Source organism: Mobula hypostoma, chromosome 27, assembly GCF_963921235.1.
Source record: "Mobula hypostoma chromosome 27, sMobHyp1.1, whole genome shotgun sequence".
Taxonomy (NCBI): domain Eukaryota; kingdom Metazoa; phylum Chordata; class Chondrichthyes; order Myliobatiformes; family Myliobatidae; genus Mobula; species Mobula hypostoma.
Window position 1 is genome coordinate 28319064 of NC_086123.1, and position 19457 is coordinate 28338520.

The window sequence follows — 19457 nt, forward strand, 5'->3', positions numbered from 1 at the left end:
TGATTCGTCAGGGCATGAACAGTTATGGGTAGAAGGCGAGAGAATGACGTTGAGAGGGAAATGAATCAGCCATGATGAAATGGCGGAGCAGACTTGATCGGCTGAACGGCCCAATTCTGCTCCTATGTATTATGGTCTTATTCTGTTTTGGTAGTCTCCAAGCTAATGGCATGAATATTGATTTCCCTTTCCAGTTAAAAAAATATTTGCTCCCCCTCTCCTCTTGTTCTTTTCCCTTCTCTTCTCTGGCCTCTTAGCTTTCCCTACCTGACTATCACCTCCCCCTTGGTCCCCTTCTCCTATGGTCCACACTCCTCTCCTATCAGATCCCTTCACCTCCAGCCCTTTACCTTTCCCACCAGTCCGCCTTCACCTATCACCTTCTAGCCGTCGTTCTTCTCCTCCTTCCCACCTCTTTATTCTGACACTTTCCCCCTTCCCTCCCAGTCCTGAAGAAGAGTCTCGGCCTGAAACGTCGACCTGTTTAGTTATTTCCATGGATGTTGCCTGACCTGCTGAGTTGCTCTAGCATTTTGGGTGTTGCTTTGGATTTCCAGCAACTACAGAGTTTCTTGTGTTTATAGCCCCTCTGCTTGCTTTGTGATACAGGGGCTCCCCCTCCTGGTAGCAACACAAACACAAGTGCCGGCCTCTGCCCTGAGTTAACCCACACAACTTCACAGGGTCGCACGAGAAAGGAGCTTCACTAACAATGTGGGGTTTCATACAGCTTGGTGTAGGGGAATTAGAAAGCAATGACACCAAAAAGAAAAGGTGGTGAGAAAGAACATTTAAATGAAAAAGAAGGAGGCAGTGAGAGATAGGAGAAATAAAGATAATTGGCAGGTTGATAATGAGAGCTTTTTATGTGATTATAAGAGAGAGGAAAGGTCAATGAAAAGGAGTTCTACTGACTTAGTGCACAAGTAATAATAGTGTTTCAAGTGATATCAATATTCTACCTCATGACATACAGTCAGATCTTGCAAATCTGTCTTGTGTGAGGCATTAGTTACCATTCAAGGTCACATTTCAAAATTACTGCTTAGGATTGTTTAGTTCTAAGAAAAACTGCAGCAGTAGCTGCTGGAAACAGCAAAAGTGTTGGGAAGGGTCTTCAAAATCTGAATACAAGCAACATTATACGTTTTTTTGAAAGACAGTAGCTTTCGAAGTATTCGAAGAGGGGCGTCCTTTTAGAATGGAGAGGAGGAGGAATTTCTTTAGCCACAGGGTGGTGGATCTGTGGAATTCGTTGTCACAGGCAGCTGTGGAGGACAAGTCGCTGGGTATATTTAAGGCAGAGGTGATAGATTCTCGATTAGTCAGGGCATGGAGGGTGACGGGGAGAAGGCAACAGATTGGGCCGAGAGGGAAAATGGATCAGCCATGACGAAGTGGCAGAGCAGAGTTGATGGGCCAAATGGCCTAATTCTGCTCCTATATTTTATGGTCTTGGTATTCAGTTCTTGAAGCATGAACACACCTCTCTGCATCACTCTGTGTGGTTTTGTCACAAGCTACAGGGAAATACAGTTGGATTTTACCCATCTTCCAAAATGCCCATTCAGCAAAGACAACAAATAGTGGCACAACCAGCAAAGCCCTTATGCCTTGCATGAGGAAATGAAGATAAATGATGGCGGGAACAGGTAGCTAGCAGTTCCATTAGCCAGTGTATGAAGGCATCATATAGAGAAACAAAAGTCATAGTCCAAGTAATGCACTGTTTACGTACTTATGCATCTGTTCAACTTTACAAATTATTCAAGAGTTGAATAAACTAAAGCCACATTTTCATACATGGATATTTTGAAAGCATATTCATAAACTTAAAGACAAATTGTGGGGAGTGGGAATCTGAAACTTATTTATTCATACTTGCAACAAATATCTGTTACTTCATGACTTACAACTTGATTTACATTTATTTCACTCAACACTAAGCACAGAGTGATGACAAAACGATAGAGCTGAAAGTACAAAGACGCAGAAAGCACTAAATGCACAGAATGCATGAAGAGAAAGACTAAATGTGTTAGTATTTCACAGCCTAGGTTGAAACAGCTGATGAGATTATGCCTCAGATATTAAGCTTTTTGAAAATTTGTTGAGATACTGCATGGATCTCTTCCAGCCACACTGTCCAACAATCCTCCGATTTAACCCGAGCCTAATCACGGGACAATTTACAATGACCAATTAACCGGTACGTCTTTGGACCGTGGGAGGAAACCAGAGCACCCGGAGGAAACCCATGCGGTCTCAGGTAGAACGTACAAACAAGCAGCGGCGGGAATTGAACCTGCTTCGCTGGTACAGTAAAGGGGTGTGCAAACTATTACGTTACTCTGCCGCCCCTATCCTAAGCTTATAGATCTATTTAGTTCCTGCATTTCCCGAAGTCGAAATGAGTTTCATTGACGAAAATTCATGGAAGTTGGTGCTGGGGTATTGAGATCACTTTTATTGCAACACTAGTACCAGAGGGCATTGAACTGTAGAGTGGCAGTTGCTTACCACAAGGATGAACTGTCAGGGAATGGGGGAGGAACGTAGGAACTGAAAGCTGAGCATTGTTTTTCCAGGGAGGAGCAACCTGAAGGGACCACCAAGAAACCAGTTACAGGATCATTGTAAACAGCCACAAAATCATTTCTTGTCATCTGTGTGAAAGGGATGGAAATGCTTTAGATGAATTAAACTAACTAAGATTAGAGGAAAGAGTAAGTGGGGAAATCACACAATTGTTAATAAATGGAGGTTTCTACAATGTATTTGGGCAGCGGAAAAAATGTGAATTTCAATGGGAGCAAAGCAAAAATAAAGACAATCAGTGAAAAGCCTCTACGGATCAAAGCGTTAACACAGTTCACTGCAAACTCCAATGTTTTAACGGCATTAATCCAGTTCGATGCACTTACCATTCCAACCACATTTTTTACAGCCTTCAAAGAGGAAGTCAAGAGAAAGAAAAACAAGCTTTAGATTCATGCATAGGTGATATTCCAGTGCAGTAAATTGAAACAGCAAGTCGTCAAACAGCAAAGCTTAAATAAATAAACACACAGAGAAACACCAAGCAGGAGGATTTTGGCACAACGCTGTTAACTTGCATTAAACACATATCTGTTTAATTAGTTTAATTGAGAGTAATGATGCCAGCTGCATTAGAGAAATATTATGGGAAGCAGATGGTTCAGATTTTTAGGAAGAGTGTGTTATATTGCTTTTAATATCTTTTTTAGTAAGTGTTTTTCTCATCTTTTTCCCCCTCTGGCCTCGAAGTTAATTTACAGACCTGTTCCTGAGTCCCCAAACGCTACGCTCCATAATACGGGACAGTGTCTAGTAATTGATTAAGTGTCCTGATGAAGGGTCTCAGCCCAAACTATCGACCATTAATTCCCATCCATAGATGCTGCCTGACCTGCTGAGCTTCATTGAGTAATTTGCTCTGGATTTCTAACATCTGCAGTACCTTTTGCATCCGATAATTGATCTCCCCTCACTCTTGTCAACATTTCAGGATTCCCACCTGAATGTCCTATCGCATGGCACATTATTACAGCTCGCTGGGTTTGGTTAACAAAAGGATGGCAGAAGATAAACCTCCGCTGAAAAATGTATGTAGGACATTTCAGTAATCGCTAGGTACATTCACTAATTTAGTGTGCCAGTTACATCCAGTGGCAGCTTTGCACTATTTAGCTCATTAAAAGAACATCTGGAAGTTCTGCTATTAGATATTAGCTTATAAGCATTTATCACATTTGTTTTAAAACCTTTAGTCCACTAATTTAATCAGGATATTTAACGTGCTACACTAATGTAAAGGAATTTGTTATAAACATCTCACAATTAATCTGCGGTTCTGTGGAATTCATTGCCACAGGTGGTGGTGGAGGCCAAGTCTTTACGTTCGGTATATTTAAGGGAAGTTGAGAGATTTGAACATAAGAGATAGGAGCAGGAGTCGGCCATCTGGCCCATCGAGCTGCTCCGCCATTCAATAAGATCATGGCTGATCTGGCCATGGACTCATCTCCACCTACCTGCCTTTTCCCCACAACCCTTAATTCCCCTACTATGCAAAAATCTATTCAACCTTGTCTTAAATATATTTACTGAGGTAGCATCCACTGCTTCCTTGGGCAGAGAATTCCACAAATTCACCACTCTTTGGGAAAAGCAGTTCCTCCTCATCTCTGTCTTAAATCTACTCCCCTGAATCTTGAGACTCTGTCCCCTAGTTCTAGTCTCACCTACCAGTGGAAACAACTTTCCTGCCTCTATCCTATCTATCCCTTTCATCATTTTATATGTTTCTATAAGATCTCCTCTCATTCTTCTGAATTCCACAAGTGCAGTCCCAGGTGACTCAATCTCCCCTCATAGTCTAACCCCCTCATCTCTGGAATCAACCTGGTGAACCTCCTCTGCACCACCTCTGAAGTCAGTATATCCTTCCTCAAGTAAGGAGACCAGAACTGCATGCAGTCCTCCAGGTGCAGCCTCACCAGTACCCCATACGGTTGCAGCATAACCTCCCTGCTCTTAAATTCAGTCCCTCTAGCAATGAAGGCCAACATCCCATTTGCCCTCTTGATGGCTTGCTGCACCCGCAAACCAACCTTTTGTGATTCATGCACAAACATTCCCCAAGTCCCTCCGCACAGCAGCATGCTGCTATTTTTTTTACCATTTAACTAATTATCTGCTCTTCCGTTTTTCCTTCCAAAGTGGATGACCAACATTGTACTTCATCTACCAGATCCTTGCCCACTCACTTAAAATATCTATATCTCTCTGCAGACTCTCCTCATCTTCTCCACAGTTTGCTTTTCCACTCAATTTAGTGTCATCAGCAAACTTAGGTGCACTGCCCTCGGTCCCCTCTTCGAGATGTATATCGTGAACAGTTGCAGCAGATTCTTGATTGGTCAGGGCATGAAGGGATACTGGGAGAAGGCAGGAGATTGGGGCTGAGAGGGAAAATGGATCTGCCATGATGAAATGGTGGAGCAGACTCGATGGGCCAAATGGCCTAATTCTGCTCCTATATCTTACGGTCTTAATAACATAGAACACCATAATTTCCAAGTTTAGCACAAAGAACATAGAACATATGTTTAATTCATACAAACATGTAGTTGCCAGTGCTTAATTTGTTTTTGAATCCTCAATGAAGTATTTTAAAGGATAATGTTAACTCTTCTTTTACTTGCAGTCACTAATCATTGCCAGTACAGGCTGTCTGGAAATAAGTGGCAGGAATGGAGCCTCTCCTCACCTCTACATAATCTGTGTAAAAAGGCAAGGTGAGATCAGAAATTATCAACATGTGTTAAAATTTGATTAGCTAATTATACTATTGAATTCTTCACCAGGAAGCAATGGAATGGCCGTATCCAAGATTTATATCCCCATAATCCACGTAATCCCAGGAGCAATGTTGCATTCATAGACATTCCTAACAATAATGAATGAAGAGTTCACTGCTTACTGAGCCAATGCAGGACTGACAAATGTGAGTGAATTCTATGAATAATTTCTAACTAAAAATGTTGGAAATGTGGTAATGGGGTGTTGTGGAAAGAAAGGGGTCAGTTAAGGCAACTGACATATTGCACCCTCCAGGTTCACACCTGAAGTCACTAAGAAAAAGATATTCAACAAACGTAAATGCAAACATACCAACCAGTTCTGGCATGAGCTGAGGCTTTGAGAGAAGGGATCGAGGGAATTGCATGAGGGATCAAACATCATTCTATGACATACATAATTTACAAACTCAATTTTGGCCTACTGACTCTGGAATCCTTGCATACACCACCAACTTTCCCACCTACCTGGCTTCACCTATCACCTTCTAGCTAGCCTCCTTCCTCTCCCCCCCCGCCCACAACCTTTTATTCTGGCATCATCCCCTTCCCATTTCAGTCCTGAAGAGGGGTCTTGGCTCGAAACATCAACTGTTTATTCATTTCCATTGACGCTGCCTGATCTGCTGAATTCCATTGAGAATTTTGTGTGTTGCTATGTAAGAAATATGTTACCATTTAGATTTTTCAAAAGTTTTAAAAGCAAGAATTTATTGAATGATACTTTTTGGGTGAAGAAACCTATTGATTTGCCATGGTAAATACGTCAGGAACCTGTAGCAGATAATGTTTACAAAGCTTCTAATTTCTGTGAGAAAACACGAAGTTAAGTGCAGAAACACTTTACATTCTTAGAACTTTTTTATTACACCACATTCTTTTATTTGATTCTTTAATTTTAGGGTAGATAGGGTTGTAGAGAAAGTTTTTGGCACATTGGCCTTCATAAATCAAGGTATTGAGTACAAGAGATGGGACTTTATGCTGAAGTTGAGAAGACATTGGTGGGGCCTAATTTGGAGTACAGTGTGCAGCCTTGGTCACCCACTTACAGGGAAGATGTAAATAAGGCTGAAAAAGTAGACAGAACACATACAAGGATGTTGCTGGGTGGGAGGCCCTGGGTTATAAGGAAAGGTTCAATAGGTTAGGACTTTATTCCTTAGAATGTAGAAGAATGAGAATTTGATAAAGGTATATAAAATTATTGGGGACATTGCTAGGATAATTGCAAACTACTTTTTCCACTGAGGTTGAGCAGGACTACAACCAGAGGTCATGAGTTAAAGGTGAAAGGTGAAAAGTTTAAGGGGAACATGTGGGGAAACTTCTTCACTCAGAGAGCCATGAGAGTGTGGAATGAGCTGCCAACACGAACGGTGCATGCGAGCTCGATTTCAATGTTTAAGAGAAGTTTGGATAGGTACATGGATGGTAGGGGTATGGAGGGCGATGGTCCTGGTGCAGGTCAATGGGAGTAGGCAGTTTTAATGGTTTTGGGATAGACTAGATGGGCCAAAGGATCTGCTTCTGTGCTGTAATTCCCTAAGGCTCTAATGGGTAAATTCCACTTCAATGATGTTCTTTAAAATAATTGCCCTCAGAGACTGTTCTATCCCCAACTCCAAACAAGAGATGCTGCCTGGCCTGCTCAGCTCCTCCAGCATTTTGTGTGTGTTGCTCCTGTCTCCAACTTCCACTTCTCATCAACTGAAAGCTGTGCCCTTGAGTAACCTCCCCAAATTGTATGCAGACTGTCCCAACACACCGTTGGTATCGGTTAACAATCCTGAGCCCGAAAGTTGCCCTCACCTGGAGGTAGCAAATATGCGCCTTCCTTCCACAAGCTCAAGAGATTCTGCAGATGCTGGGAATCCAGCGTAACATACACAAAAAGCTAGACTCAGCAGGTCAAGTAGCACCTACGGATAGGAACAGATGTTTCGGCAGTCCTGATGAAGGGTCTTGGCCTGAAACATTAATTGTTCATTCCTTTCCATAGAAATTGCCTGAGTTGGCGGGCATTTCGTGTGAATTACTCTGTCCCTTTCTTCCAGTCTCACTGAATGGATCAAGAATAGAATATACATGTATATTTTCATAGCCTTTGTACTCACAGTAGGCTGACCAGTTAACATCAAAAATGTGACCACTGCAAGTTTTTTTTAAGCGTGTCATACCAGACACTCAGCCATTCTTGTCTGGCACGTGGTGTCAGGATTAACCGAGTCATGTTATGAACGTTCCTGACTCGACCCTTGTATTTTTTATGAGGCCGAGTGGCGAACTCGACACTCAACCCGGCACGGATGGAAAGCGCGCGTGGGGGTGGCCCAACCTGGATTCGAACTCGGGAACCTTCACTCTGGAGTCCGGCGCTGATCTAACTGTGCCACCAGCTGGCACCGATCTCACTGCGCCACCAGCCGGCACCACTGCAAGTATTTAAAAGACTGTAAATCAAGATTTGAAGAATTCCTACTGCTGATAGCCAATTCAAGAACACCGCCGCATTAACCTCAACATTTATCCCTTAGGAATGTGTGGCAGACCAAGTATTTACTCAGCTTTCTGCTTCATCAGAATACCTCTTCACTTTTAGAACTCTGCCTTCAGGCACAGAGTTTGCAGAGACAGTATTTCACAGTCCTTTTAAAAAGGAGCAACATCACTAGTCCATCCCTTGAAAAAAAATGCAGTGGCATCTTTCTGTGTTTGAGGAGAGCCACCTGGAAAAGGCAAGGAACTGTCCTCTCCCTAAAACTTAACTGAAACACAGGTTGCTTTACAAGAGAAAATCTGCAGATGCTGGAAATCAAAGTAATGCAGGCAAAATGCTGGAGGATCTCAGTAGGCCAAGTAGCACCAATGGAAAAGAGTAAACAGTCGACGGTTCGGGCTGAGACCCTTCATCACAGATGACTTTACCGCTCTACCTGATTCCCCGTGGGGCAGAGGGATGATATTCATGTGGCTTTTTTCCGCTCTGACCAAGAGACTTGCAAAGGGTGGCACGGTAGCATAGTGGTTAGCACAGAGCTTTACAATACCAGCAACTCCAGTTCAATTCCAGTCGCTGCCTGTAAGGGATTTGTACGTTCTCCCTGGGATGGCGTGGGTTTCCTCCGGGTGCTCCGGTTTCCTCCCACAGTCCAAAAACCTACCGGTTGGTAGGTTAATTGGTCATTGTAAATTGTCCCATGGTTAAGCGAGGGTTAAATTGGGGATTGCAGGGTGGCGCAGCTCAAAGGGCCAGAAGGGCCTATTCCACGCTATATTTCAATAAGTAAATAAATAATGATATTGCCAGATAATTCTTTAAAAGGAAGACAGTTGTCTTAGTTACTGATCTTCTTTAACTGATTATGAATATATATGCCATGTTTTCCCCGCTTTACAAATTAAATGGAAAATAAAAGTTACTTGTCTTAAAAGTCAGTGTTTTAAAAAGTTGGAGCCCATTTTCATCTATGTCAAAAACAAAATCGGTACAGGTTTTACGTAAATTAAGCAAGTAATTCTCACAGCAAAAGGCCTAACTTCTTAGCTCAGTCTGAGCATCTGCAGATTATGGGTCACGCATCATTAAACTAGACCTGCTCATTACAGTGATGGATTCAACAGTTTACTCGCTTAGCTATTCTGTGGAAAAAGACTGCTCATCTTGCAATGTTACATTGTTCGGAGGTCAGAGTTTCTGGCACTTTGCCATCAGCTCATGTGACTGCTTCTGGGTAGCCCTCATGTTCATCATCTTTTTTAAAAAGAAGTCCAAGCTTTATTATGCTTCCTGTGTGTAGAATATTACACATTTCTTTAAATAGGACAACCATGATATCTTTACATAAGAACCATGAGTGTTTAACTGTTCACTGTTGGCGTCGGTGCCATTTTGGAGCTGGCCCATCACTGTTCCAGTCTCTTTTTAAGCTGCCATGACCTTGCCAGTGTTTGCAAGGTCAGCGGCGACTGCGCGGGGGCTGGCGGCACAAACTTACCTCTGCGTTTGCTACGAATCAAGCGCCATCCCTGGGACTTGTACTCAGGTCTCCTGGGCAGTGTGCTGCAGTCTAATACCGGAACTAACAGGCTGTTTATGTTTGCCTTTGAACCTTTCCAACAAGGCCATCACTTTTGCTTGATACACTTTACAACTTCCCAACAAATGATCTACCCATAGACATTCTTTGGTAAAATAACTTGAGAATAATAATCAATCCAATAGCCATTTAATCTGCTGTTTCGCTCCCTACTTTAGAAGAAAGTGGGGGGGGGGTCAATGCTTCTGTTGCTGTTTGTATGATGGGAGGGGTGCTTTAGAGTTCTAATGTTTCTGTCATTCATTCGATTGGGTTTCTTGTTTGGTGGATGTCTGTGAAGAGTAAGAATTTCAAGTTGTATACATTCTCTGATATTAAATTGAATTATGCGAAGCCTAAATTAATTATACTGTGTATTTAATTACAAGAATATCGGCAGTTATTCAAAGCTCATCTCTGTGTCCTGTAGGACTGAAGCGACTTGACATGAGGCGCAGCATCATGACCTACTTCAGTGGCAACGAATAAACTCAGGAGAGTCCAGGGTTTGTACTCACCCGATTAATGAGCTGTTCTCCTGTCTCCGAAGCTGAGATAAGTTTGCAGAGAGCCTGGAGAGCGGCATGGGGCAACCCTTTAACACAAGAAATAGCGTCACAAGGAATGCAGCATCAAAGTACAATTGTATATAAATACAAGTGACATCATGGAATAAACCAAACAGAAAGAGATATTTAAAGAACACAATATTAAACACCAAATTATACAACCTTAAAGTAATATTCAAACCTTCATAGTGCAAGTATTTTAAGTACCTCATCCTACATATGCCACAATACTTTATGTCACATTAAAGCATTCACTTATTTGCAGTGAAAAAAAAATAACCGGGAGCAAAAATACCAGAGCCACACTGTCTTTAGGCTATTAATTGACTTTCCCTCAAACAAAACCAGGGTTTTGATCTCCAGTCTGAGTAGCAATTAACCTTCAAATGAACTCACTCTATGTTAAATTAATATTAATTAGACATCACAGCCTCAAAGGTGCACATGCCTACACTTTAGAAGCAGAATATACAGTGAAATTTTTCCTGGTACAATATTTGCATTCTTAAAAACACTAGATGTTGTGAAGACACAAACAGCACCAGAGGAGGTTTGCTTGTATCTACTCAGCCACACAGATGATACACAGATACAGTCACGAAGCACAGTGACATGTACAGGCACTATAAAGTCACTTAGATCACATTTCTTCCCCATTCTGATGTTTGGTCTGAACAACAAGTGAACCTCTTGACCATCTCTATGTACTTTTAAGCACTGAGATGCACTGAGTTGCTGCCAAGTGACTGGCTGATTAGATATTTGCATTATTCTGTACACTGCTTGAGCACATAGACATTAAGAAAGAGGATGTGCTGGAGCTTTTGGAAAGCATCAAGTTGGATAAGTCACCGGGACCGGACGAGATGTACACCAGGCTACTGTGGGAAGCGAGGGAGGAGATTGCTCAGGCTCTTCTGGCGATGATCTTTGCATCATCAATGGGGACGGGAGAGGTTCCAGAGGATTGGAGGGTTGCAGATATTGCTCCCTTATTCAAGAAAGGGAGTAGAGATAGCCCAGGAAATTATAGACCAGTGAGTCTTACTTCAGTGGTTGGTAAGTTGATGGAGAAGATCCTGCGAGGTAGAAACTATGAACATTTGGAGAGGCATAATATGATTAGGAATAGTCAGCATGGTTTTGTCAAAGGCAGGTCGTGCCTTATGAGCCTGATAGCATTTTTTGAGTGTGTGACAAAACACACTGATGAAGGTAGAGCAGTAGATGTAGTGTACATGGATTTTAGCAAGGCATTTGATAAGATACCCCATGCAAGGCTTATTGAGAAAGTAAGGAGGCATGGGATCCAAGAGGACATTGCTTTGTGGATCCAGAATTGGTTTGCTCACAGAAGGCAAAGTGTGGTTGTTGACAGGTCATATTCTGCATGGAGGTTGGTGACCAGTGGTGTGCCTCAGGGATCTGTTCTGGGACCCCTACTCTTTGTGATGTTATTAAATGACCTGGATGAGGAAGTTGAGCAATGGGTTAGTAAACTTGCTGATGACACAAAGGTTGAGGGTGTTGTGGATAGTGTGAAGTGCTGTCAGAGGTAACAGTGGGACATCGATAGGATGCAAAACTGGGCTGAGAATTGACAGATGGAGTTCAACCCAGATAAGTGTGAGGTGGTTCATTTTGGTAGGTGAAATATGATGGCAGAATATAGTATTAATGGTAATTGAACCAACTAGAGAGCAGGCTATTCTGGACTGGGTTTTGAGCAATGAGGAAGGGTTAATCAGCAATCTTGTCGTGAGAGGCCCCTTGGGTAAGAGTGACGATAATATGGTGGAATTCTTCATTAAGATGGAGAGTGACATAGTTAATTCAGAAACAAAGGTTCTGAACTTAAAGAGGGGTAACTTTGAAGGTATGAGACGTGAATTAGCTAAGATAGACTGGCAAATGACACTTAAAGGATTGACGGTGGATACGCAATGGCAAGCATTTAAAGATTGCATGGATGAACTACAACAATTGTTCATCCCAGTTTGGCAAATGAATAAATCAAGGAAGGTAGTGCACCCGTGGCTGACAAGAGAAATTAGGGATAGTATCAATTCCAAAGAAGAAGTATACAAATTAGCCAGAGAAAGTGGCTCACCTGAGGACTGGGAGAAATTCAGAGTTCAGCAGAGGAGGACAAAGGGCTTAATTAGGAAGGGGAAAAAAGATTATGAGAGAAAACTGGCAGGGAACATAAAAACTGACTGTAAAAGCTTTTATAGATATGTAAAAAGGAAAAGACTAGTAAAGACAAATGTAGATCCCCTACAGACAGAAACAGGTGAATTGATTATGGGGAGCAAGGACATGGCAGACCAATTGAATAATTACTTTGGTTCTGTCTTCACTAAGGAGGACATAAATAATCTTCCAGAAATAGTAGGGGACAGAGGGTCCAGTGAGATGGAGGAACTGAGCGAAATACATGTTAGTAGGGAAGTGGTGTTAGGTAAATTGAAGGGATTGAAGGCAGATAAATCCCCAGGGCCAGATGGTCTGCATCTTAGAGTGCTTAAGGAAGTAGCCCAAGAAATAGTGGATGCATTAGTGATAATTTTTCAAAACTCGTTAGATTCTGGACTAGTTCCTGAGGATTGGAGGGTGGCTAATGTAACCCCACTTTTTAAAAAAGGAGGGAGAGAGAAACCGGGGAATTATAGACCGGTTAGCCTAACGTTGGTGGTGGGGAAACTGCTGGAGTCAGTTATCAAAGATGTGATAACAGCATATTTGGAAAGCGGTGAAATCATCGGACAAAGTCAGCATGGATTTGTGAAAGGAAAATCATGTCTGACGAATCTCATAGAATTTTTTGAGGATGTAACTAGTAGAGTGGATAGGGGAGAACCAGTGGATGTGGTATATTTGGATTTTCAAAAGGCTTTTGACAAGGTCCCACACAGGAGATTAGTGTTAGTGTGCAAACTTAAAGCACACTGTATTGGGGGTAAGGTATTGATGTGGATGGAGAATTGGTTAGCAGACAGGAAGCAAAGAGTGGGAATAAACGGGACCTTTTCAGAATGGCAGGCGGTGACTAGTGGGGTACCGCAAGGCTCAGTGCTGGGACCCCAGTTGTTTACAATATATATTAATGACTTGGATGAGGGAATTAAACGCAGCATCTCCAAGTTTGCGGATGACACAAAGCTGGGTGGCAGTGTTAGGTGTGAGGAGGATGCTAAGAGAATGCAGAGTGACTTGGATAGGTTGGGTGAGTGGGCAAATTCATGGCAGATGCAATTTAATGTGGATAAATGTGAAGTTATCCACTTTGGTGGCAAAAATAGGAAAACAGATTATTATCTGAATGGTGGCCGATTAGGAAAAGGGGAGGTGCAACGAGACCTGGGTGTCATTATACACCAGTCATTGAAAGTGGGCATGCAGGTACAGCAGGCGGTGAAAAAGGCGAATGGTATGCTGGCATTTATAGCGAGAGGATTCGTGTACAGGAGCAGGGAGGTACTACTGCAGTTGTACAAGGCCTTGGTGAGACCACACCTGGAGTATTGTGTGCAGTTTTGGTCCCCTAATCTGAGGAAAGACATCCTTGCCATAGAGGGAGTACAAAGAAGGTTCACCAGATTGATTCCTGGGATGGCAGGACTTTCATATGAAGAAAGACTGGATGAACTGGGCTTGTACTCGTTGGAATTTAGAAGATTGTGGGGGGATCTGATTGAAACGTATAAAATCCTAAAGGGATTGGACAGGCTAGATGCAGGAAGATTGTTCCTGATGTTGGGGAAGTCTAGAACAAGGGGTCACAGTTTGAGGATAAAGGGGAAGCCTTTTAGGACCGAGATTAGGAAAAACTTCTTCACACAGAGAGTGGTGAATCTGTGGAATTCTCTGCCACAGGAAACAGTTGAGGCCAGTTCATTGGCTATATTTAAGAGGGAGTTAAATATGGCCCTTGTGGCTATGGGGATCGGGGGTATGGAGGGAAGGCTGGGGCGGGGTTCTGAGTTGAATGATCAGCCATGATCATAATAAATGGCGGTGCAGGCTCGAAGGGCCGAATGGCCTACTCCTGCACCTATTTTCTATGTTTCTATGTTTCTATGTAAGACTCTTGGCAGTGTGGAGGATCGGAGGAATCTTGAGGTCCAAGTCCACAGGACACTCAAAGTTGCTACGCAGTTTGACTCTGTGGTTAAGAAGGCATACAGTTCATTGGCCTTCATCAACCATGGGATTGAGTTTAAGAACCAGGAGGTAATGTTGCAGTTATATAGCTGTTTTGGATTGGGTGCTTTGTAATGAACCTGAGGCGATTAGGGAGCTGGAGGTAACGGAACCCCTTGGAAGTAGTAATCATAATATGATTGAGTTCAGTTTCAAATTTGAAAAGGAGAAGCTGGTATCAGGTGTATCGATATTTCAGTGGAACAAAGAAAATTACAGTTGTATGAGAGAGGAACTGGCCCAAGTAGATTGGAAAAGTAAGCTAGATGGAGGGATGGTAGAGCAGAATTAGACGAAATTCCTACAAGAAATAAGTAAAGTGCAGGAAAAATATATTCCAAGAAAAAAGAAAATCATGAATGGAAAAATGGCACAAATGTGGCTAACGAGAGAGGTTAAGGCAAATATAAAAGCAAAAGAAACGGCGTACAAGGAAGCAAAAATTAGTGGGAAAATTAAGGACTGGATGACTTTTAAAAACTTACAGAAGGAAACTTACAGAAGTCATTAGGAAAGAAAAGATGAATTATGAAAGGAAGTTAGCAATTAACATTAAAAAGGATACTGAGTTTTTTTAAATATAAGAAGAGTAAAAGAGTGACACGGGTAGATATAGGACTGATTGAAAGTGATGCTGGGGAAATTATAATGGGTAACAAAGAGATGGCAGAGGAACTAAATGAGTATTTTGCATCAGTCTTCACAGTGGAAGACATTAGCAACATACCTGATAGCCAGAGGTCTCAGGAATAGAATTAGGTACAGTCAAGATTACTAGAGATAAAGTGCTTGGGAAGCTAAATAGACTAAGAATAGATAAGTCTCCCGGACCAGATGAGGTGCACCCACTGGTTCTGAAGAAGGTGGCTTTGGAGATTGTGGAGGCATTGGAAATGATTTTCCAGCAATCAATAGACTCTAGCATGGTTCCGGAGGACTAGAAGGTCGCAAATGTAGTTCTGTTGTTTAAGAAAGGAGGGAGGAAGGAAAAAGAAAATTACAGACCTAGTAGTCTGACATCGGTAGTTGGAAAGTTTTTGGAGTCGATCCTCAAGGATGAGGTTATGAAATACCTCGAAGTGCATGACAAGATAGGCCCAAGCCAGCATGGTTTCATGAAGGGAAGATCCTGCCTCAGCAACCTATTGGAATTTTTTGAGGGTAATCTCAAATAAGATCGATAAGGGAGAGGCTGTGGATGTTGTGTATTTGGATTTTTAAAAGGCCTTCGATAAGGTGCTGCATAAGAGGCTGCTTAATAAGACGAGAGCCCATGGAATTACAGGAAAGATATTGGAATGGGTGGAACATTGGCTGATAGGCAGAAAGCAGGGTGGGAATAAAGGGATCCTATTCTGGTTGGTTGCCGGTTACTAGTGGTGTTCCGCAGGGGCCGGTGTTGGGGCCACTTCTTTTTACAATATATATTGATGATTTAGATTATGGATTAAGTGGTTTTGTGGCTAAGTTTGCGGATGACACCAAGATAGGTGGAGGAGCAGGAAGTGTTGAAGAAACGGAAAGGTTGCAGAGAGACTTGGTCAGTTTAGGAGAGTGGGCAAAGAAATGACAGACGAGATACAATGTTGAGAAATGTGCGGTTGTACATTTTGGAAGAAGAAATAGTCAAGCAGATTATTATTTAGATGGGGAGAAAATTCAAAAATCGGAAGTGCAAAGGGACTTGGGGGTTCTTGTGCAGGATACCCTAAAGGTTAACCACCAGATTGGATTGGCAGTAAGGAAAGCGAATGCTATGTTGGCATTCATTTCAAGCAGAATAGTGTATAAGAGTAAGGAGGTGTTGATGAGGCTCTATGTGGCACTGGTGAGACCTCATTTGGAATACTGTGTGCAGTTTTGGGCCCCCTGTCTTAGAAGGGAACCTCTGATGTTGGAGAGAGTTCAGAGAAGATTTACGAGGGTGATTCCTGGAATGCAGGGGCTAACATATGAGGAGCGTTTGTCAGCTCTTGGACTGTATTCATTAGAGTATAGAAGAATGAGAGGGGATCTCATAGAAACATTTCGAATGTTGAAAGGGTTGGACAGAGTAGATGTGGAAAGGCTGTTTCCCTTGGTGGATGAGTCCAGGACAAGAGGCCACAGTCTTAGAATTAGAGTGTACCCATTTAAAACAGAGATGAGGAGAAATTTTTTTAGCCAGAGGGTCGTGGATTTATGGAATTCGTTGCCACATACAGCTGTGGAGGCCCGATCATTGAGGGTGTTTAAGGAGGAGATTGATAGGTATCTAATTAGTCAGGTTATCAAGGGATATGGGGAAAAAGCCGGAAATTGGAACTAGATGGGAGAATAGTTTAGCTCACGGTGGAGTGGCGGAGCAGACTCGATGGGCTGAATGGCCTACTTCTGCTCCTTTGTCTTGTGATCTTCTGATATAGGACCCTGGTCAGACCCCACTTGGAGTACTGTGCTCAGTTCTGGTCACCTTACTATAGGAAGGATGTGGAAACTATAGAAAGGGTGCAGAGGAGATTTACAAGGATGTTGTCTGAATTGGAGAGCATGGTTTATGAAAACAGGTTGAGTGAAGTCGGCCTTTTCTCCTTGGACCGACGGAGGATGAGAGGTGACCTGATAGAGGTGTATAAGATGATGAGAGGCATTGATCGTGTGGATAGTCAGAGGCTTTTTCCCAGGGCTGGAATGGCTAGCATGAGAGGGAACAGTTTTAAGGTGCTTGGAAGTAGGTACAGAGGAAATGTCAGGGGTACGTTTTTTACGTAGAGAGTGGTGAGTGCATGGAATAGGCTGCCGGCAATGGTGGTGGAGGCGGTTACAATAGTGTCTTTTAAAAAACTCCTGGATAGGTACATGGAGCTTAGAACATAGAGGGCTATGGATAACCCTAGTTAGTTTCTAAAGAAAGTACATGTTCAGCACAGTATTGTTGGCCAAAGGGCCTGTATTGTGCTGTAGGTTTTCTACGTAACTGCTACACTACTGTGACATCCCCTCCCCCATTTTATATCTATATATACTGTATATCTGCATTTATAAATATATATACTTATCTATCTACCCTCTATGTATCTCTATATATATATGTATGGGAGAACAATGGACAAAGCTATTAAACCTGGAATGATTGGGCCATGCTAGTACAGTCACTGCAGAGAGTCATGGCCAAGGCTGGAAAGCAGTTTCCTCTCCAAACTTAGGTTTGCTTGCTGGCCTTGATCCTAAAGAGTGGGTGCTGGCATTTCCCGCCACCCTAAGTGCCAGGATTTTTGAGATTTCCCTGAATGTGTGCACAAACCTGCAGCTTCCCACCAAAGAATCACTGACTGTTGCAGTGACACCCTCACACATGACCCCGCTGCAAGAAGAGCATCTCCATTCATTGAGATGGGAGGGGAACTTTGGGAAGCTTGATTCTTTTACATTTTTTAAATCATTCTTTTAGATTAGTTAGGTATTTTTAACTGGTTGTATGTATTGACGTTCATTTTAAAAGTTAAAATGGTTGTTTAAAATTTAATTGAAAGTTTTTACATAGTTTCTGAATGATTTTACTAGTCAGAATCATTCAGCAGTGGACACCATCTAATCTGACTCTCTCCCCAGATGCAGAAGGTCCTACTACAGAACAGGCCTTATTCCTTGTGCACAAGTTCTAGCTGTAAGCAAATATGAATGTTATTTATTTATTTAGTTATTGATTGATTGAGATACAGCATGGAATAGGCTCATCTGGCCCTTTGAGCAACGCCACCACCCTTGCTCCCCCCGCCCCCACCCCCAGCAATCCCCTGACTTAACCCTAGCCTAATCACAGGACAATTTACAATGACCAATTAACCTACCAATCAGTACATCTTTGGACTGTGGGAGGAAACAGGAGCACCTGGAGGAAACCCACGCAGTCACAGGGAGAATGTCCATATTCCCTAGAGGTAGCGTCGGAAAATGAACCCAGGTCACCTGTACTGCAAAGCGTTGTGCTAACCTCTGTGCTACCGTACCAAAAAATATGAGATAAACAGAAGTTCAATGTACTTCAAAAATATGGTTTCCAGTCCTGAAGGAGGATCTAGGCCTGCAATGTTGACTGTTTATTCATCTCCACAGATGCTGCCTTTCCAGTCCTGATGAAGGGCCTCGGCCTGGACATCAACTGTTTACTCTTTTTCACGTAGATGGTGCATGACCTGCTGAGTTCCTCCAGCATTTTGTGTGTGTTGTTTTGTTTTTGAGGGGGGAGGGTTATAGTTTTCAATGTCTCACCAGAGGTTAGGGAAGTAGAGGAATATCTGAGGAACTAAGAGGAAAGGCCAACATCTAGATGCACTGGGAAACAGGCATCTGAAAGCAGGAATATCTGGGACTGAGAACAGAGCAAAGAATTCTGCGATCTGGATACCACAAGGCGCTGGGAAACTTCAAAGCTGTGATCAATTCAGACAAGCTACCAAGCAAGAAAGGAGACAAGAAGGTGAGAGAAAAAGTAGCCGAATTTAAGGTGCCTCTGGAAGTTGGTTAGTTGACTGGCATGTTCAATATTTACATAAAATAATCTTAGCAAAAAAAAAGGTGGGTTAAAATTCTAAAGCATATTTAAACACTTTAGAATGACAGAAGAATTTTCCTCTGGTGAGGCACAGAAACAATTTTCTTCTGCACTTTTTGCTCTGATCTCAGTCCCAGGAATTCCGTTCCTCAGATGCTTTTTCCCCAAGGCCTTCCAGATGTTGGCCTTTCTTTTCAGTTCCTCAGATCATCCTCCACTTTCCTAACTTCTGGCGATTCATTGAAAACTTTCCCCCCTTGATCATGCACAGAGCAAGTCATTATCTCCATTCAGCCTTGGGGATATGGCTGGGTGATACGAATCCTCAATAGCTCTACAATACATGGCAACTGCATTCTTTTCAGGAATTGCATGAGAGAACCAAACCTACAATTATTGTCTGCTGTGATGGTGGGATCTCAAAAATGGGCTGCTTGAATGGGGACCATTGTGTTAACAGGTGGAACTTCCACTAGCAGTGGTGCGATAGAATTGAGCACCCTGCTTCTTCCATAGGATTTAAGACGTCCTAGTATCGGAGGTGGCCACCTGGTTGAAATACTCCCACCTAACCTCACTCAAAAATTAAACTGGAAAGCTTCACCTCAAACATCAGAGGTATCTGGTCAACTGGATAAGATTTCATGTTTAACATTGGTGGATAACTCCCTAACAGTGGTTAGTTAAG

The 19457-nt window shown here is 42.5% G+C and overlaps 1 protein-coding gene across 3 annotated transcripts in view; it reads right to left on the reverse strand.

Moving 5' to 3' along the window:
• ttc28 (tetratricopeptide repeat domain 28) overlaps nt 1-19457 on the reverse strand; it is a 960596-nt gene that overhangs the window by 32508 nt on the left and 908631 nt on the right. For 2 of the 3 annotated variants that reach the window (XM_063034167.1, XM_063034166.1), the window contains exon 19: nt 9982-10058. In XM_063034167.1, the coding sequence (XP_062890237.1) occupies nt 9982-10058 (77 nt within the window). Of the gene's footprint in view, nt 1-2924; nt 2949-9981; nt 10059-19457 lie in introns of all 3 variants that reach the window. The other variant, XM_063034165.1, reaches the window with a different exon arrangement.